This window comes from Misgurnus anguillicaudatus, chromosome 9 (genome assembly GCF_027580225.2).
Source record: "Misgurnus anguillicaudatus chromosome 9, ASM2758022v2, whole genome shotgun sequence".
Taxonomy (NCBI): Eukaryota; Metazoa; Chordata; class Actinopteri; order Cypriniformes; family Cobitidae; genus Misgurnus; species Misgurnus anguillicaudatus.
The window spans coordinates 12890073-12912208 of record NC_073345.2 but is presented as its reverse complement, the minus strand read 5'-3'; the positions used below and the strand labels follow the sequence as shown (position 1 = coordinate 12912208).

The 22136-nt window shown below is 36.4% G+C and overlaps 2 protein-coding genes across 3 annotated transcripts in view; both read left to right on the top strand.

Annotated features, from left to right (window-relative positions):
* Nucleotides 1-130: 130 nt before the first annotated feature.
* hmgb3b (high mobility group box 3b) lies at nucleotides 131-3490 on the top strand. Of its 2 annotated transcripts, none has more exons than XM_055179867.2 (5): nucleotides 131-286; nucleotides 1625-1804; nucleotides 1885-2030; nucleotides 2108-2282; nucleotides 2669-3490. In XM_055179867.2, the coding sequence occupies exons 2-5, from the start codon at nucleotides 1655-1657 to the stop codon at nucleotides 2825-2827; spliced, it is 630 nt and encodes a 209-aa protein (XP_055035842.1). In that variant the 5' UTR covers nucleotides 131-286; nucleotides 1625-1654; the 3' UTR covers nucleotides 2828-3490. The 2 variants fall into 2 exon arrangements, with proteins under 2 accessions (XP_055035842.1, XP_055035843.1); XM_055179868.2 differs by lacking the exon at nucleotides 131-286 and adding an exon at nucleotides 1088-1302.
* Nucleotides 3491-14549: 11059 nt separating this feature from the next.
* LOC129424011 (short transient receptor potential channel 5) overlaps nucleotides 14550-22136 on the top strand; it is a 41635-nt gene continuing 34048 nt past the window's right edge. The window contains exon 1 of the mRNA XM_055180554.2: nucleotides 14550-15451. The gene's annotated coding sequence lies outside the window, so the exon portion shown is untranslated. The remainder of the gene's footprint in view (nucleotides 15452-22136) is intronic.

The window sequence follows — 22136 nt, the reverse complement described above, 5'->3', positions numbered from 1 at the left end:
TCATAGGCCTTCAACTTCTGTTTGTTTTGACAGCCATTCCCGCCTTGTTTTCGAATAATGGGGCGTGGTTTGGGCTTTGGACCAATTGGGGCAAGCTAAGTATGATATGCAAAACGCTTTATCCAATCCACAGTTGTGGAGGTTGTTTTAAACGTGTGCCGGGACTGACCAATCAGGCAGGTCTCGTAGTGAGCTAGCGCGAGGCTGTGTGGTCTTTTACAGAGAGGAAGCGCGAGGCCGTTAGTGTGACTGAGGAGATTGACGACAGGGCGAACGCTATCAGAAGGTATCTATGAAACATTATAGTTTTAAATATTTATTAACATGTTTTTTCTCCGTAACGACTTTATTTTAATTATTGCACATCTTATTTAGTGCGTTTATGGGACATTAATATATAATAATCCGCGTTTCTCATATATACGTTTTATTTTACAGTGAAATGTTCAAGGTGGTGCGTTATTAATTCTTTTAATGCTTGTTTTCTTGTCATTATTATATCGTAAAGTGATTCTGTCTTTCGGTTAAGCCGAAGTTGAGGGACGAACGTGCATTTTAAAATGGCTGGCGATGTTAAAATATTCTTAAAATAAACCAAGGGCTGTTAAATGGCCCTAAAGGCTTTCGTGAAGTTCGTCGTGACCAATCGCTGCGTTTGCTGTGAAACGTTAATACGCTTTACATGGTTGTGTGTTTGGCTAGTTAAAGATTGATCTGTTAAAGCGCTGTTGACAGTCAGTGCCAGTCATGACTGGTTTGACTCTGCCTTCTTTGTTACAAACGGGTTTGTGCCTTGCACTAATTTAGAAATCCCACTATGAGAAAGGGTTGGCTCATGAATATTAATCGTCTCTGTGACGCAGATCGTTACGTTTTCTACTAGAGTAACGCAATTAATATGTATGAGCCAAGCCATCGCCTTAGTATGATTTGTTAATTCACTAGCACAGTAACGCCCCTATATTTTTCAACCAATCCGTTATGTATACACCATCGTATGTGATTTAATATTCATGAGCCGGGCTTTTGCAATAGTAGATTTTACGAATTGGGTATAACTTTGCAAAGGCGGGCAGGAACTCACGGTGCACGAATTTACAAACATTTCGGTTATATTTCTTTTACGAACTGCTTTAAAACTAGCTAAACTTTGTCTTTTAACAGTGTTTTGAGATTAAAGTGTGCAAGTCATTGTTCCTCGTCACAGAGGCCATTTTAATTAACGGAGTCTCCTCACAGACGACACGCGACGCATAACCGCGTTTAACTTTGGTTTAAGCTTAAACATTACAACATATTTCGGTAATTTTCAATATTGTACAGCATCATAGTCAAAAATAAAGCCTAGTTTCTCTCATCATTTTGCACTTTACAAAATGAAAGATGAATAAATCGTGTTTGGAGACACATTATGCGCAAAATAAATAGTAGTGCTTGGCGATATGACTTAAAATTTATGTATGACCTTTGTATGATTTGTTCTTTAACAATGATTTGGGGTCGTTTTTTTGTGTCCAGTTTCTTTTAAGTGCAAGCTAACTTTATTTCTTGAGTAATGCAGAAATGCTCTTTATTTTGATTTTTTTTTATGTTTTTGATGTGGTTGTTACCTGTCTGTATCCAGGTGTGGTGAAATTCGAGTGCTGCAATTACAATGGCGAAAGGTGATCCAGGAAAGCCCAAAGGCAAGATGTCTGCCTATGCTTATTTTGTGAAGACGTGTCGTGAAGAACACAACAAGAAAAACCCTGGCGTCACAGTCAACTTTTCCGAATTTTCCAAAAAATGCTCCGAGCGGTGGAAAGTAGGTAGATTGTACTCTTTTAGAAGTGTCTATTGCTAGAAATCATGGCAAAATTAAAATTTTATCGATTTTTTCCACAGACCATGTCGCCAAAAGAGAAGACTAAATTTGACGACATGGCCAAACAGGACAAGGCCCGTTACGACCAAGAAATGATGACCTACAATCCAGGAAAGAAAACGAGTCGGAAACAGAAGAAGGACCCCAATGCTCCAAGGCGGCCACCGTATGTTGTCAGCACCTTAAAAAGCAACAAATCTGTAGACTTTTGAACTGTTTCTAATTTTTCTTACCCATTTTCAGGTCAGGGTTTTTCCTGTTCTGTTCAGAGAAGAGGCCTAGCATCAAAGCCCAGTACCCGAACCTGGGCATTGGAGATGTAGCCAAGAGACTGGGTGAGATGTGGAACAATCTCTCTGATTCGGAGAAGGAACCCTTCCAGTCAAAAGCCACCAAACTGAAGGACAAATATCAGAAGGTGAAGAATAGCATCTCTTAATGTACTTTAATCAATCTGGCCTATTAGACAAAGATATTGGATAAAACAAGATTAGGCACTGCTATTATTATGAATTGGGGATTATATATGGCCCGTTCTGGTGGTTGAAGGTTTAAAAGAACTGATCATCAATTTGATGTTGGAGAGACTGATCAATTTGGTGATCAATAGGTGTTCAATCACTTGTTTATAGTTTAATCAATGCACAAATTAGCAGTGGCTAATACTATGGTTGATATTGATATAATGCCCTAATATCGTCAGATTTACTTGCTGACAAAATATACAGTAGTGCAGATAATGGTATCCCAAAAGATTGTCAAATCGGTAGATGCTGAATTACTTACTTTCATTTTACTTCTCAGGACATGGCTGACTACAAAGGAAAGGGCAAAGGAAGTGGAGGAGCATCATCTGCCAAACCAAAACCCAAACCGGCCGCTGCTGCTGATGACGACGACGATGAGGATGAAGATGACGAAGAGGAGGAGGATGAAGATGATGACGACGATGAGGATGACTAAAGAACTTTGTATCTTAATCGGGCAGTATGAGTTGTGTTTGTTCGCTGCCAATGAGTTTCAGTTGAGTCCGGTTCTAACAGGTCTTGGTGTCAAAGCTGCTATACACTGATCACCAGTAGAGACGCCCAATGCATGCAAGCTCTGACTACAGCCAACCAAACTCTCTCAGTGTTGGGTTGCTGGCGGTCTTATGTTTTTAAGCTTGCTATTATGTATTGGCAAAAGTAAAATTTCCACACCGTTCAAGAATTATACCAGTGGTAGCAGTGCATACTCTTTTAAAACTATTTAAGGTGGTGTGTCTCTGTATGGCTGTTGACTTCTTTTTTTTATTTTCTGTTCTCCCAGCTTTCAAAATGCACAGTTTCATGGATAATAATCCCATCTGTTTTCTGATTGGCCCCGTAGGCTTCCTGCGTTGTTAAAAATGTAATGTGTGATGTATTATTATTATTATTAATATTATTATTATTTGTGTAATTTCGAACGATTACATTCGATCATTTTATGTGTAGAGAGTATGGGGGAGATTTCTGCTTTATCCAGATGCAAGTGTTCAAAACTTCAGCTCGGAAAGCTCTTATTTGCACCTTCGATTTGTTACTTTTTTATGTATAGGTGACACTGGGATTTGAAATAAACATGGCATTTTTAGATCTCCAATGATTCAAGGAACTTTCTTATCTGCGACGTGTGTGTGACAATGCTATGTAAATATTTCTTTACACCAATAAAAGTGAGTTTCTTCAGAAATGCTTATTTAATTTAGGATGACAGTGTGATTACAGTACTTTACCACTTGATGGCAGTAGAGAGCTTACAGTAACTAACAACTTTTTTTTACCATGAACACTTCTCACAAGGCAAGGTTGTGCCCAAGCGACATCTGCAAAATTTAGCTGTGAAGAAAAGTAGTGTGTTAAGAGCCTGTGAAAAGCAAGAATCTCCTGAGATCGAAATATTGGCCATACATATTTAATGCACTGTCACCATATCTGTTGGCTTTATGTTGCAAGGACTAAATGGGATTACTAGCCATTCTTAAAAAATGTATTTGTCATACGATATTAAACCGAGTCCTGTTTATTTGAAAGAAAATTATACTTTAAAAGATTGTTAAATTTGTATAATTTAAAGGGACAGTTCACCCAAAAATTAAAATTCTCATTTCCTCACTCTCATGCTGTTACAAACCTTTATAAATGTCTTTGTACCGATGACAACAAAGAAAGATATTTTGAGGAATGTTTGTAACCAAACCGATCAGAGGCCCCATTGACTTCCATAGAAAAAAGAATACTGTGGAAGTGAATGGGGCTTTGATCGCTTTGGTTTCAAACATTCTTCAAAATATCTTCCGTGTTCATCAGAACAAAGAAATTCAAGTTTGTAACGACGTGAGAGTGAGTAAATGACAGAATTTTTATTTTGGGGTGAACTATCCCTTTAATATATATTCATGATTTTTGCCATAAAAGCAAAATTGATAATTTTGACCCGTACAATGTTTTGTTGGCTATTGCTACAAATATATTGTGCTCCTTAATGTTTGTGGTCCTGGGTCACACACACACACACACACACACACACACACACACATGTATATATATATGAGGGATGCATTTAATATTACACAATTTCTTCTCCAAATATCTCATTCTGTATTTTATAATCAAGAATGAATCAAGTTTAGTCTAAAACAAATGATTTCTAGATTGCTAGCAGCAGTAGAGATCTGTAGTGATATGAATATTTGAATAAATCAAAACAAACTATGCAGGGAGCCTTAAGGTTTTCTGTGCAGATTTTTGCGACGCTGTTCCTGACTTCTCAAGTGCTAAGAGAGATTTGTGTTTATCATTGTGTCAATATTATAGACTTTTAGTGTAATGTAATGCTTTGGGGTATAGAATGAAAATTACACGGCACAAGGAATAAACCGCACTGTCGTCTCACGCACCACACAATCCAAATCATATATTTTTATATTTACAAGCTGCTTGGGATACATGACACTGATTCAAGATAAAACTCTACTGAATCAGTTACCAAAAATGCCCGTACAAGAGTTAGCAAGTTGGATGATCGATGCTGAGCGAGTAATGGGAAACCATTTGAATGTTCCCCTCTAATACAAAGCACAAATAGATGACCAATTATTGTACTCAGATTGTCCTGATTCAAAAAAGGTATGACTTAAAAGATGTTCAATAAATTAAACAACCCACTATTAGCATTTAAAGGAAAACACCACCATTTTTCAATATTTTACCGTTTTTACCTCAACTTAGATGAATTAATACATACCTATCTTTTTTCAATGCGTGCACTTTTAATCTTTGTACGGCGCTTCGTGAATATGTTAGCATTTAGCCTAGCCCCATTCATTCCTATGGCTCCAAACAAATGTTTTATTTTGTGCCACCATACTTACTAATGTAACAGTCTTTAAATTGGAAAAACATGGAAGTGTTTGGTGGCTTCTAGATTCATCCCTGTTTGGAGCCATAGGAATGAATGGGGCTAAGCTAAATGGTAACACAGTCACGATGCACTGTACAAAGAATAAAAGTGCCCGCATCGAAACAAGATAGGCATGTATTAATTCATCTAAGTTGAGGTAAGAACATAGTAAAATATTGAAAAACGGTGGTGTTTTCCTTTAACGTCCGATTCGATTTTTGGATAGAGGATGCTGTGCGTTTGATGAAATCTGTTATCTCTTTAACCTATTATCTCTTTTCTGTATTACATGGTGCACAGGATTGTTTATCTTCTTGTGTAGCTGAGGCATGTTTTTTGTAGGTGGATTGTCTTTCACTGGATGTGTAATAGCTTTATTGACCGCAGGACCCTGTGTGCAGCTGAGCCATTGTCATCACCTTGTCTGATTGTCTCTGGATGTAACCATTCATTCCTTAGAGACTTTGCACCCTTTAGCCTCCCCCTCAAGTCAGCACACAAACATCACGAAGCACCAGGCCACCATCAAAAATGTGAAAAGTAAAAGTTTTCACGTACACTATCAGAAAAAATGGTCCCTAGCTGTCACTGGGGCGGTACCCCTTTACAAAGTACCATCAGAGGGACACCTACTGTATACCAGTGTTGAGTGTAACTAATTACAGTAATTTAATTACTTTTCCCTTGAAAAAGTAAAGTAAGAGATTATTTTTCCTCTAATTTAATTACAGTTACTTCTGATGTAACTAAATACTGTGTAAAACAACTGTAATACAATTGTTGATTTATCATTAGTCTAACGTTAAAATGCATGTTTTTTTTTATGTATTTTTCCACTTGAAATACTTTGGTAAGTTAATAAGAATAATAACACTCTAGTTTCCAATTAACTGGTTGTTTATAACATTAATATTATTGAGCTGTTTATTAGTATTTAAATAGCACGTAATACCTTATTTTGTAAAAACCTACATCTTTAATCCTATCCTATTTCTACCATTACTTAAAATTAACAACTACTTTATTATGTATTAATAAGCAGTAATTAGGCGTATATTGAAGCAAAGTTAGTTAATAGTTAGTAAATAGTGAAAATTTGATCCTTAAGTGGGACCAGAATAATTTATGTACTTTTACATAATTTTTTGAGGCATTTCAAGCCTATCTTTGTTACTAAATAGAAAGTAATTAGTAATTAAATCCTTTTTGGGGAGAGTAATTTGTAGAGTAATCTAACTACACGATTGAAGTATAGTAACTAATTAATTACTTTTTTGAGTAACTTACCCAACACTGCTGTACAAATGGTGCACATTTTGAAAAGCCTGGGACAATTTTTTATAATTTGTACATTGTCTGGATTTGGTTAGATGTTTTTTTTTTTTGACGTTTTTTAAGTGTTTAGATGGTCATTAACATAATCAGGTGTTGTTAGATTTGCTTGATTTATAAATGAGCAAATATAACTTAAATATATACTGTGCAAAATTTTAAGGCCACCATGCCAGAATTAGTTGTTTTTGCAATGTTATAGTGATCATATATAATTGTTTCTCAGTCTCTTTAATAAAATACATCCAGAAAATATGTATATAGTATTAAAAACTGTATGAAAATGTAAACTTATGTGTGAAGATTTTAGGGTAACCTTCCATTCCACTTGAGCAATAACAGGAAACGGCAGGATCCCTTAAACCTAAATGATGACTAAAGAAGACATTTAGTCCTAAAACTTAATTTTTTATTTTTTTGTACATATTTTCTGTTATAAAATAGATTGAAAAATAAATATGGATGGACATTAAAACATCTAAAACAACAAGTCTGGTGGTGGTTGCTTTTGCACAGTACTGTATAGAGTGCAATAAAATCTTACATCTCTTCTTTGATAAAACACTCCTATAAGTACAGTTCTATTTTACCACACGACTGTATTATTTGATCATATATGCATTGTAAAGTAGAACAGGTCATTATTATGGGTACTTTTACTGAATTATTAAACAAGCATTGAGCTGCAGTTCTGTAGACTTGTGTCTCGCTCATGTTAGAGCTCAGTGTGCCTTTAATATTTGCTTGCCTGCTGTGCAGGTTAATGGTGATCCTGCAGTACTGGAGATCAATTGAAGCTAATGAGGCAATGCACTCCTGTATCAATCCAGAAGTAAAAAACTAACGCATGGCTATCTGGTTCTTTTTTCTGTTTTATGCAGTGCATTCTCTATTTGTTTGTACATGCAGCATCATGTGATGTTTAGTGTGGAGAACACTGGTGGCTGGTGACTGCTCTTCTGAAGGGGGCATATTCAAAATGTGTGTTCGGAGTGTCGTGTGTTGCTCGTGTTTTCAAAATATGTGTTTGTTGCGTCATGTGAACCACGAGCACTGCTACCAGTGCCTGCTGCACGTTTATGATAAAAGAGACGCTTACGTTCACAAAATACACACAAGACACTCCCTTAACAGTAAACTTTGATTACACATGAGATTATGCGAGTATCTGGCAAACGCAAGCATCTTTTTATCATAAACCCTCTAGACGCGTTTGCAGCTTATTTTGCACTTATTTTGACAAGACACGTGATGGACATAGGATAACTCGACGCGCCGAACACATATTTTGAATTTACGAACCACACACATGACGGACTACATACATGTTGTGATGAACTTCGCATCAGGCGCCCTCGAAAAAAGAAGTCACTCCACTGATGGAGGGAATACAGACACTTTTATCCAAAGAGACCTACAGTGCATTTAAGGTATACATTTCATCATACGTGTGCTCCCTGGGAATCAAACCCATGACCTTTTGTTTGCTAACCTAATAACTTTTTATCCAAAGTGACTTACAAAGATTAGGAAACAATAAAGCCATTTGTCATACACTGCAAAAAATGACTTTCTTACCTATAGTATAGGTACAAATAGTTTTTAGTACAAATATCTAAAAAATAAATTAAGATTTAATTTGCTTGATGAGCAAATAGACCAAAGAAATTAAGTCTAGTTTTTAGACAACAAATACCACATTTAAGTGAACTTGTGCTTAAAACAAGTTAAAAAAAATCTGCCAATGGGGTAAACAATTTGTCTTGATTTTTTCTTGAATTAAGTGTTTAAGAAAAAAGTTCGAGATTTTTTGCTTACCCTATCGGCAGATTTTATGCACAAATTTACTTACATTTGATATTTTTTGTCTAAAAACTGGACTTATTTTCTTAGTTCATTTTGCTCATGAACAAAATGTATCTTGATTTAAAATGTGTACTTAAAACAAGACAAAAATACATTTTTGCAGTGCAGAGAGGCAATAATACAAAAAGTGCTTATACCAAGTTGTTTTCACTTTTCCAAAACAGTAGGCCTACTTGTACAGTATCATCCATCCAAAAAATCAAATCTGATGTTAAACGCTCATAGCAGGTTGTTTAACTTTTTGAACATCTTTTAAGTAGTAGATTATGTGTTGAACTGTTTAATAATGTGAGTATAAAAGTGCACGCCAGAGACACTACAGTATTATTGATCATTATTGATTATTTGTGTGTCTATTAAACATCAATTAAGCGAGCCAAATGCCAACAGTGACAGTGGCAATTAACCCAAACTCCATCAGGTGACAGAAAATGTGGGATAAAAAGACCTTGGGCAGGCTAAGATGGATGAGCTGTCATGTTGGCTAATTTCTCACTTTGTAAGCATGCTTACTTTTCTTTAAAACACCAATATAGGGCAACAATACAATATTTTATAACAAGTATACATCCCCAGTTTGTAGAAGATAAGAATATGTCCCATGTATTTTCAAGACATGGACTTTGACTTAAAGGAATATTCCATTTTCTTAAAAGAAAAATCCAGATAATTTACTCACCACCATGTCAACCAAAATGTTGATGTCTTTCTTTGTTCAGTCGAGAAGAAATTATGTTTTTTGAGGAAAACATTGCAGGATTTTTCTCATTTTAATGGACTTTAATGGACACCAACACTTAACACTTAACTAAACACGTAACAGTTTTTATCAACGGAGTTTCAAAGGACTATAAACGATCTCAAGCGAGGCATAAGGGTCTTATCTAGCAAAACGATTGTCATTTTTGACAAGAAAAATAAAAAATATGCTCTTTTAAACCACAACTTTTCGTCTAGGTCCGGTCCAGCGCGACCTAACGTAAATGCGTAGTGACATTTGCAGACCACGGTAAACAATAAACTGACACAAAGACATTAATTAGTATCATTCCACATACAACAACGTAGGAACGGTCCTCTTTCAACACACTTGTAAACACGGGGGCGGAGTTTCGCGTTCGTCCTCTGTGACCTCTTGACGTGATGACGTATTGCGTGAGGTCACGCTGGCGCATCACGACCGGATCTACATGACGAGAAGTTGTGCTTTAAAAGTGTATATTTGTTATTTTTATTGTCAAAAATGACAATTGTTTGGCTAGATAAGACCCTTATGCCTCGTTTGGGATTGTTTATAGTCCTTTGAAACTCCGTTGAAAAAAACTGTTAAGTGTTGAGTTAAAGTATTAATTGTTGGCGTCTATTAAAGTCCATTAAAATGATAAAAATCCTGCAATGTTTCCTCAAAAAACATAATTTCTTCTCGACTGAACAAAGACAGACATCAACATTCTGGATGACATGGTGGTGAGTAAATTATCTGGATTTTTGACTATTCCTTTAATAACGTGTGATTGACTTGAAAACAAGCTATTTTTATAATAGTTAATTGTGTGTTATAGTAATAACACCATATGAACCACTAAAGTTGTGTACAAATGTTATTTAGTTAGACATGAATCCTGCTTCTGTTGATTCCGGTCAATGTGCTTTAAAAACTTACCAGAGAAAAGTTTTAAACATATTCATGCCTTGCGTTTTGTACGAAGTAGAGATACTTAGTCATAGGAATAAATTAATGTTTTTTAAAAAAGTAAGAAATTAGAAATGAATGATTAGCAGGTTAATAACAAAACAGATTTTATGTACATATTCATACATCTCAAAATTATATGTCCCTTCTCATTTTACCAATCCATGATTTCAGAGGTTTTTTGTCAGTGGAAATTGGAAAAAATTTGTATTTTCTGTTTTAAAGGTTGAGTGACCAACATCCTGATACAAAAAAAAAAAAAAAATGGGGCAAAAGTTCACAAAGACGTGTATCCCTCATAGCCTCGTTCTGAAATCAGCATGGCGGTAGGCTGAATATGGGGTATAGAGCGCGTTTTGTCACTACCTTGCCTCAGACGATGACGTGTTTGTCCTGTGGCACTATGACTTCACTATGCGTTTTGAAAATGAGGGGTTAGCTGTGGACTGAGCTGCAATTCAAAATCTCACATCTAGATGCCGCTAAAAGTCCCACATTACACCCACCTTTAATATCTTCTCAAGTAATACTTACTTTGGAAAGAATTTTTCCCAAAAAACAAAAACTGTTCTGCCAGGTGCACAGACATCAGGCTTTTCAGCATCTGGGGTAAACTGTGTGTGTCAGTGATTGTTTGATATCCCGCAATCTTGGATTGTAACACTTTCCCACAGAGTCTCTGTGACAGGCTGAAATGATTGTCACGATGTGAGGCCGATGTCACATTTCTTAGAATATCAGCTGTAAGTCTCTTTCTGATAGATTGTGGATTTTCAGTCATACACAGTCTGGTAAAGACAAATGTGAATTGACAGTGCGCCATCTGATGTATGTACTAGACATTATATACAAAACAATGCTTCAATGGAATCAGTTTATTAAGCGTTCAACTTAAAGGTGCCAAAGAATGCATTGATATAAGATGTAAAATGTTCTCTGATATCTTCATAAAAGGTTTGTGGCTTTATTAAGTGCAAAATTTAAAACGATTCTACATGTCCATTTACAACCCTAGGATTTGCTCTTAGAATGGAATGGTCTATTATTACCTTATTTGAAAGGGTCATGAATAATAATGTTGAGCATTGCTCTGATTGGCTGTTTCTCAGAGCGGATCATTTCCTTCTGTGTGTGTGTAAACAGACCTTGGGCCATATTTTAACAATCTAAGCGTATAGTCTAAAGCTCAGGCGCACTAAAAAGGCATGTCCGAATCCACTTTTGATAGTTTAACGACGGAAAAAATGATCTATGCGCCTAGCGCACCGTCTAAAAGGGTTGTTCTCGTAATGATTAATGGGTGTGTTTTGGGTGTAACATGCAATAAACCAATGAGAGTCTCATCTCACATCCCCTTTAAAGGGGACAGAGAATGAAAAACCATTTTTACCTTGTCTTTGTTGAATAATGGTAGTCTACCCGCATTCACAAACATACAAAAAGTGCTAAACATGCTAAACATCTCAGTCTCATAGAAATTCCTCTTTTAGAAATGTCAGCCAGAAAATGGCCCAATCTGAAAAACCGATGTTTATGACATCACAGGCATTTAACTGCCCCTCCACTTTAAAATAATTGGCTACATTTTTTGAGTGGCAGCAAAGTCAGCCAATCAGTAATGAGTTTGCAAGTTAAGCCAGTAGGGGGAGCCAAATAGGGGCAAAACCACTTGTTTAAAATCCCCCACCCTAATAGAGCTATCTGAGAGAGGTTTTTAAGAAGCTTCCAAGGCATTACAGACCCAAACAAAAAAAAATTCAGTTCAATCATTCTATGACACCTTTAAAAGTCAATATAGTAAAACAATACAATATTTTATGACAACAACTAAGTACGTGCTCTTTTTTAACGATCTAAGCACACTGTCTAAATGGGCGTGTCCAAATCCACTTTTGCTAATTTAAAGACGAGAAAAATCTAAAGTCTAAAAGGGTTGTTCCTATTCTCATGATGAGTAATGGGTGTGTTTTGAGCGTAACATGGAATAAACCAATAAGAGTCTCATCCTCTTTAAAAGCCATTTATGCCGATTCCCTATTTAGATGACGGAATTTGTAAACTGAAAAACTAAGCGAAGGAAGAAGACCACCAGTTTAAGAATGATGTTAAAAAATGTGTTCTTTTTATTTGTATTGAAATTGTTATTTTTTGTATTAAAACCTTTGGTTTGCTTTAAGTCAAATTAGCAGGCTTTTAATTGCTGTAAATGGATGGATAGCCGACATGATCAGTGTAATCTCAAAGAATAATTTACAAATTTGCAAGAGTAGGTTTGTACTCTAAAAATACTTTGTTTGTAACAAACAGGAGATAAAGAATTTACAAACGTGTAGAGAGGCATTTCAGCACTCGGACAGTGCCGTGAGTGTTTTGAAAAATATTACTTTAAAATGGTTCTCATCTCATCATATCCAAAGGTACAAAGTCATCATATACAATAAATACATGGGATAGCATTAAAAAAAAAATCTAAATAAATGCAATATTTATTTATTATTTGCAATAATAGCACTTAAAAAAACCTGCTTATACCAGGCTACAGATAAAGCAGCTTTTTTCGCCTTCTAAAGTTATCTGTCCTCATTTATGTCTAAGAGACTCAATAATAATCTTTTACATTTTAATCCTTTAATTTTTTATATTTAAAAACGTCTGTGTGCTGCTGCACATCCATGCGTGTAAAAAGGAAATGCGCGTTGTCATCCAGTTTATAGTCGCATATTACTAACGCGCTCCTTAAATAACAAAAACAATATTGCGCCGTTGACTTTAGACCAGGTTTTAGTTGGTCAATGGCGTAGTCTATTTTAGTTGCCTCAAAATAATGCACCCACACAAACCTCGTTTTCAGACCAGGGGCCTCATTTATAAAGCGTGTGTACGCACAGATTTGATCGTAAAGTTTGCGTACGCAAAAATCCACGGCAAAGTCCATATGTATAAAAACTGTCTTTGACGTGGAAAAGTGCTTAGCGCCACGTCAGGGTCTGGGCAGACATACGCACTTTTGCTGATTGCTGCAGGTTTTTGGAAATATAAACCAATCTTGCTCCTCGAAATTTGGTTTAAAGATTGAGAAGTGCTCTTTTATATGTCTGTGACATTAATTAGGCATCGCTTAAAGGCGGAGCTCTGAAACTGCTCGGCTGCACACAAGTTCATTTGCGATTTAAAGATTTGAACGGGGTACGCGCGTTTTTTTCAGTTTATGAATCACACGTACGCATTTTTTAATAAATGATCGTAAGATCAAATGTAGGATGTTTTTTACGCAGCATTTTATAAATGAGGCCCCTGAATGCCCATGGGTGCACAAATGGGCACAAATTAATTTGCTATCTAAACAACATGACGCTAGACGTGAAAATGATAACTGTGCCGGGCTGAAACTAGCAAAAACACTTGCGTATGATAGGGCCCCTAATGTTTGAGCCTGTATCAGATGAAGATATGGAATTTAACCAATTGTTTGGAGATAGTTTATGGACATTTCTGAGTGGTAAGTTTTGGGATTTTTTTCAGTATGGACCTGCTAACATCTCGACTGTAACGTCACAGTCTGTGTTATGTTGAGATTAGCCTGTTTACCAGCAGTCTTTTCCCTGCACAAGGTTTACATAAGGAGGAAACAATCGTGTTTGAGGCTCATGATATCAATTATTCATCTATGCCTACAGTTTTACATTTTACACCTTTAAATTTACTATGTGTAGACGAATATGTATGTTTATACTCTCAATACAGTCAATATAATCAATACAGTGCTGCCTACTATACAGTGACTACAACTGTCAAGATCCCAGGAGTCATCTATTATACATGCCATAGCCCACGGTCACACTAGACAAGATGAATAACCCAGCACAGATTACAGCCCTTGAGTTGAACTGTGCCATGAAGTCACAGATTTCCTTAAAACAATGAACCCCTGTCAGAAAAGGGATCAAAATATATTGTATTAGCGTAAAGCAGATTGACAGCGAATTCACATCATTCTGAAATGTTAATAACTTGTCACTTATGTAAGCTCTATTAAATGACAGATGAATCCATTAATGTGCTGGCGTGTAATCTAACAGTGTTTGGCCGTCATTCAGCTCAATCATATATTTTAATTGAATACTGTATGAATCATTAAAATCATTTTTATTGGGATGACAGGCATGCAAATGCTAGTGAAGCTGCGAGCCGAGTGATAATAAAGTAACCAATCAGATCAATTTCAGGTGAGGAAATGTGCAATAGATAGATTTATGGAAATCATCCCCTAAAGGTGCCGTGTTTTTGGCATTTAAATGAATAGCATGGCCAATGAGCAAATGATGGCACTAAGCACCGCACGTTCATTTGGTTCTCCCGTGTGCTGCGCTGTTTGTTGGAAGCCTCACACCTGCAAACCGAAAAAAGGGAATACTCCGGAGAGAAATACAGCAAACAAACAGCACTTGGACTGGTAAACATCTCACATACAACATCAGCTTTTAGAAGAAAAAAAAACGGAAAGGGTTAGCTCACCCCCTCCCTCAATTTTTTTTAATTTACTTCTCTTCGAAACCTGTGTGACTTTCTTTTGACGTTTTTAGCAGATAAAACTGCTCTTTTCTGTACAGTTACATTTTTGACATGATAATGACAACAACAAAAAACAACAACAACAACCTGAGTGCTAAGGAGGGGAGAGAAAACAGAGACGTGAAACTGGGCGATGCTGCATGAGGGTGGGAGCGATAGAGACAGAGAAACGGAGAAAAACGGATGAGGTGAGATTCAAGAAACGTAAGGCGCAAGAGGGAACAGACAGCCGGAGCGGCACACAGACAGACGGAGGTAAAGCAGGGGATGGAGACTCCTCACGCCGACCGGCAACCATGACAACGGAGGCAAGCGCAAGCCAAGCCCCCTGTACCATTACGGCACCATTAAGAGGGCTATGAACCTCGACAGACAACGGGGAAGATTACAAAACACATGAAAGGAAGATACTGAGAATAGCATCCTCGGCTTTTTATCTGAACCAACCAGGATTCATTTCAATTGTATGGACTCTTTTTTATGTCCAGTTTTTTTTCTGTAGAGATGAAAGGTTGAATACAGGACTGACCAACAGCTGGAAACCACAATGTGACCCATCAATGGAGCACCTGTGATGGGCTTAATACCCCTCAATGGTTGCTCTCCGGAGCGTGTGATCAGATGACGGACTAACCGACTCCAAAATGAAATGATCTTGAAATTCGCTGGTGACATACGGGAGACGCAGAAGACGCCAGGTGAGAAGACTTTCTTAACCACGCATGCATACTACTGTAGTTTGAATCATTCAGGGATTTTTATCGCAAATATGAGCGTACAGACATCACAGCTTTGTTTACATCTGTAATGTTACGATGGGAGCATATATCAAGACAAATTTATACACCAATATCAGCTACAAACACATATCCTCAAGGTCAGATGACATTTATCATTGGGGATAGTTAAGGAATCTTAAGCAGAAGACTTCTTGTCTACAGTCATGTAAGTGTGAGTTTCAACAGGTTAATGAAGCTCCCTCATTGATGCTTAGTAGAAACTTCACTTACTACAGTACTATTGTGAATTACAGGAAACTGGACTTGGTTACATTGCACATTGATAGATTGCATTGGGTAATATATCGCTTAAAGGGATAGTTTACCCCAAAATACATATTTTGTTATCATTCTCGTGTTGTTACAAACCTTTATAAATTGCTTTGGTATGATGAAGAATGATATTTCAAATCAAAATGAGTACTTAACAGCACTATCACCTCAGGTGTGCATTTTTTCCCCCCGAATAATTCCTTACATAATGTAGGACAATATTTAGCTGGAGATGTTTAATGCGGTTGGGTTCATGGACGCAGGTGTGCTTTACTTGTTTAATGTCCATGGCGCTCAGATTAATCTGTGTGTAAGTAATGTGAAATTTCAAGGTTACTTTGGCAATTTCCCTGTAGATTATATAACGTCATGGGTCAACAACTTAAAAAATCTGTAGGCAGGATTTAGCCGAACACTCTTTTATTTTAAATATACATTATTGTTGCTGTTGAGTTCTCCATTTAAGGATTTCAGGAATGGCATGTGACTTAACACTTATTTCTCCCTTTAGTGTGCTTGATAATTAGATCATTACTGTTAATGGTGTTGCTTAATAGTATGCATAAAAATCCTCCATAAGCAATTCTCTCATTGGCACTTACTCATTGTGCAAGCTAAAGGGCATTGTAAGCACATCCAAAGCACACTGTGTGTGTACACATCAGTTAAATTCACTGTTTCAACTGTTTAGTAGTGATGCATCAAAGATGACAGGGCATGGTATTAAACATTAGAGCTGGAGAGTTTGGCAAACACATACTGATGATATGTACTTGAATGAACTAGACTAGGCTATGCCAAATGAATAATGTAATGTAATTGAGTGCATTAACACAGTAACCAGGAATGTTGTCACAGTATTATTTTTATGTTTAAGAATGAAAAATTACTTATAGTACTGCATGTACACTCACCTAAAGGATTATCAGGAACACCTGTTCCATTTCTCATTAATGCAATGATCTAATCAACCAATCACATGGCAGTTGCTTCAATGCATTTAGGGGTGTGGTCCTGGTCAAGACAATCTCATGAACTCCAAACTGAATTTCAGAATGGGAAAGAAAGGTGATTTAAGCAATTTTGAGTATGGCATGGTTGTTGGTGCCAGACGGTCTGGTCTGAGTATTTCACAATCTGCTCAGTTACTGGGATTTTCACACACAACCATTTCTAGGGTTTACAAAGAGTGGTGTAAAAAGGGAAAAACATCCAGTATGTGGCAGTTCTGTGGGCAAAAATGCTTTGTTGATGCTAGACTGATTCAAGCTGATAGAAGAGCAACTTTGACTGAAATAACCACTCGTTACAACCTAGGTATGCAGCAAAGCATTTGTGAAGCCACAACACACACAACCTTGAGGCGGATGGGCTACAACAGCAGAAGACCCCACCGGGTACCACTCATCTCCACTACAAATAGGAAAAAGAGGCTACAATTTGCACAGGCTGACCAAAATTGGAGAGTTGAAGACTGGAAAAATGTTGCCTGGTCTGATGAGATTCGATTTCTGTTGAGACATTCAGACGGTAGAGTCAGAATTTGGCGTAAACAGAATGAGAACATGGACAACAGCAGCATATGTGACAGGCATTTTATTATCATTTTCGAAATGTCAGTATCTTAATATGATTATCTTCCATTTTTAACTTTAATTTCTGTAATTGTTTTAAACAGTTAATGTTCAAGTTGACTCTTTGCATTGATTATGGGATAATTTATTCAAAACGGCGTGTTCTAGTATTAAACTGTACAATTAGCATACTGTGCACACTATACATACTTCAAAGATAGTCGTACACTACTGTCTAATTCCAAACAAATCTCTTATTCTTGCATTTTATATCATTGTATTCAGTTGGTGAGGGATATTGAGGTGCCCCCCCCCCCCCCAATAATTCAACCAGCCGTGTGAGATCACCTAACTGCATCCTGATGTCAATACGTAATTGGATGGGGCCATTCCGGCTAAAGACCCTGTTTTACACTGAGCACTATATACTGAGTACCTGTCACTATGAGTCACTATAACAAAACAGCAGGCAGGTTTTGCATAATCATGCGCTCACTGGATCCTTTTTGTCTGCTGTCATTGATGTTCTGTGAAAAACAACAGTGAAGGGACACAGCGCCGTTTTTCACTTGGTGAAATTGCTAACCGGCTAGTAAACCGCTGCCTGTCTGTAATTGAATGTGTACACCGTGTTTGAGCTCAAACACAATCCCAGTGTTATGGCCAGCTGTCACATAGCTTTAACCTAGTACTAACTAACCTAATGCTGTTTACATGATTGTGTGTTTTCTTCAAACCCATCAAAGTGTAATATCACATCTGGTGTTTTAATCCGTCTCTTTTGTCAACTTTCGATTTATACCTTATTTATACCTTAGGTTTAGATGTTGGCTTTGTTTTATTTTAAGTCACCATTATGGTGATCAGTGTTTGTTTTAATTTTGGACTCTTGACTCATAATTTTTAGCTTGTTTGTTATTTTCTGGCTGCTATAACTTTGTGTGTTTAAAGCATATTTGTTGTGGCCAAAAAAGAGACTTGTGCAATTTTGTAGTGGTGGTTAGAATATAATGTAATAGTGTGGACTTATATAAACACGGAGCAGTGTAATTTAACACTGGGGATTTTGCTGTGATGGTCAAAAAAAAAGCATGCAACAACCCATACCCAAATATATTTTTAAAAATATATGCTAAACACATTTTGTAGAAAGTAAACCTTAATTAAATATATTTTTGAATTGAAATTGAAATATTTAAACATTTGAATATATTTTAAAATATATTTAGTTTTAACATTCATATATTAACATATTTTACAATTTTAGTATTTTATGGGCACAAATACATTTTTAATTTGTAACAACCCATATGGCCAAAAATATATGTTTCCTGGCCAAAATATAAAAGTTTGTATAAAATGTATAAAGTATAAGTATCAAATGTTTAAGTATGTATACGTTATACAATTATAAGTACATATTTGCAGTCTTAAATATAAAATGTACAAAAAAAAGAAAGAAAAAAAAAAAATATATATATATATATATATATATATATATATATATATATATATATATATATATATATATATATATATATATATATATATATATATATATATATATATATATATATATATATATATATATATATAGGCGAAAAATAAATTTTTGTAAACACATTTTAAAATATATTTCAGTACATTTTTGTATATTTTGAAATATTAAAATTATATTTAAAAATATATATTTTTTGCCATACAGGAAGCCAGGGATGATGAAAAAACATCAAATTAGATCTATAGGCAGGGCCGCCTTAACCTAATGTGAGGCCCCGGGGCTAAGATGTTTTGTAGGCCCCCCTTCCCCTCGATTTATAGTCTCTTTTTTTAAGTGTAATATCTAGGTAATCTACATCACAAAATGCATTAGTTTCTTTCGAGACATACAACAGTGAGTTTTCCCTCTTTGAGCCAGAAAACACCATAATATTGTAATTAACATATCACTGAGCCCACTTGAGCATAAACACAAAACACTTTATTTAACAACCACACACAGCAACTTGTGGTGATAATAAAACCAAAATGTGTGAAAGTTTATAAGCTTTATGTTTATATAGTTTTTGGAATATAATTTGCAGAAAATTGCCACTCACTAACTAAATGTTCACCACAGTTTTAAAAATATAATAAGTTAAAGTTAGTTTTAAAGTGAAAATGCATTAATAATAACAAAAGATAAGTCTTTATAGACAGAATCTTGTTAAATGCATTAATGATAACAAAAGATAAGTCTTTATAGACAGAATCTTGTTTTTTAATCAGTTATTTATTTTGTAGGCTATTGAAGATATAGTATGCATTGTATTTATTATTTATGCATACATAAGCATGTAAAACGAACAAGCAGGAATATGCACAAGACAGACAGGGAACACACCTGTATATAAGATCTTTAGATAATGAGATTATAATGGTGCTATCAGGGGATGATCATTTGAGATGGTTTTGTCGCTCTTTACTGACTTGCACCTTTACCGTTGCGTCTCTTTCTCGTCTTTCTACCAACAGATGTGTGTACTGTGAGCTGACGTCGCGTCAAACTACATCGCTCCAGCTGCGCACGCGTCACTGATATAAACGCGAGTAAACTTAAACTTTATAACAACTAACAGCATTATTTGCGGGAACTCCTTTCTTAATTTAGCGGCACAGTTTCTTGCGCACGTTTGGAGAGACTTCTGCATGCCAGAGACTCAGCTGAACGAGCACAGAGAGCGAACGAGCGAGCGCGCGCACGAAAGAGAGAGAGACCTGCATCACTAGTATTATGAAATTTCAGAAACTACTCTTTCATTTGTTGGTGGATTATTTCCCGTTTCTCTGTCACACTCAGTCTAACGTGCAGGAATGTCAAGTTGACAACGCGCACTTAATTACATTACGCGGAATAAAAAATGTTACGTCTGACATTTTATTTCACGTTAAGTTACAACGGACCAATCAGCAGCCATGTAACGTGCAATTAGAGTGATTGACAGAAAACCCGACAAGTTACAAAACAATATGACATTTTCAGCTCGTCATGAACGCGAACTTGGGAGGCCCTTGAACTTGGGAGGCCCCTGGGCTTCAGCCCAGGTAAGCCCGTGCATTAAGGCGGCCTTGTCTATAGGTGGAGAGTAGGCAGTCTTTTGTGGCTTTTAACACCATACAGGTGTTAATGTTGTGAAACATTTTGAGCTTGTCCCCTTTTGACCACATTCAGAGCCAAAAACACATTCGATCACATGTGAGTCTACACCACAGAAATCCGGTCAAATGCGTTCTTGACTACCTCTGAATGTGGTAGAAAGTGGATGATCTGATTGACCAAAACGCATCTTAATATTAAGTGTAAACAGCCTCTAGTCTAAAGGATCTTTCTGGTTGGAGTATTGGGAAACCAATGGTGGTCTCTACCTATAGTTTCACCTTGAGGTCTCTGCACACGGCATGACAGCAGCGTTCCCTTATTTTACTCTGTCACACTGAAATAAATGAGACATGGAGACTCTGCTTTCCTTATTTTAAGGTTGCGAAAAGGCAGATTTAAATTCTGCAGGATGTGTTAGAGGTTACCAAACAACTCATTGCTCTATTTGATGGCTCGTGGTATCCAGTACTGTACAAGAAGTTGTGATTTTAAACCAGTGCTGTTTTTTACTGCTGCTGTTCACTGAATGCATTTTCAAAAGATCTAAGATTGAGTTCTAAAATTGAGTTCATCTAAGGTTCAGTTTTGGCCGTCTTTCTCTAGTCTGTCTGTTTCACTACCACAAGCTATTAGCAATAGCAATATGAATAGCAATAGAGCAGTATTAGGCCTCACCATATCCAATTGAACCCACATCCATGTGACTTCTGTACCAAGTTTTTACCAATGGTCCCTGCAGTATCCTTAACTCAATGAAGCACTGTAACCTGGAAAATGACAAAACATCATCCGTGTTTAAAAGTTTTGGTGTGCACAACCCCTTAATTATGCAGAACGTAATTTAAACAGATGAGTTACAAAAAATCTTTCACCAGCTCTAGTACTGACAATTTCAAAGACAACAAAATAAGTGTTTCATATTTGTCACATGACCCTAAACCTTTGATGAACTAGCTGGGACTCAACTTCCACCCATAGACATTTCACTAGTAGTTTGCCTGGGCATTCAGTCTACTGAATAATGGTAAATGAACTTGGTTTGCTGTCCTCGGAGGGAGCTCGAATCTGAGTCTCGGCTCAAGTCCCAAGATCAACCCCCCCCAAAAAAACGGTACCTTTTCTGTCACTGAAGTGGTACCCTAACTGTGGGTTTACATCAAACATGAAGTGTACAATCGCATCGCGTTGCTTGTTCTAGATTACCCGCGGGATTTAACTGTGTGTCATGCAAATTTTTAGCTCGAGTTGAATATTTTCGCGTTTGAGGCAAATAGCGTGTGTTTTCACGGCAAACTCGCCGTCCATATCGCGTCATTCGCATCGCCCCACACGAGGACGCGTCTGATCGCATCTTTGCATTGACTTTGTATGTAATCTACTTGCGCAAATCGTTGAACTCGCATTTGGTGTAACTGTGTGTTTACACCAGTGGGGAACCTTCAGGGCCTTCTACGCCTTCAGAGAAGGCCTAAAAAAATTAATAAAAATATTTTTTATAATAATACTAATAAATAATAAAGTATTCAATAAAAATATGTTTTTACATGTTTAAATTTATATTTAATTTAATTTAATACATGTAATATATTTTCTCTCATCTATGTTCTAACGTTAAGCT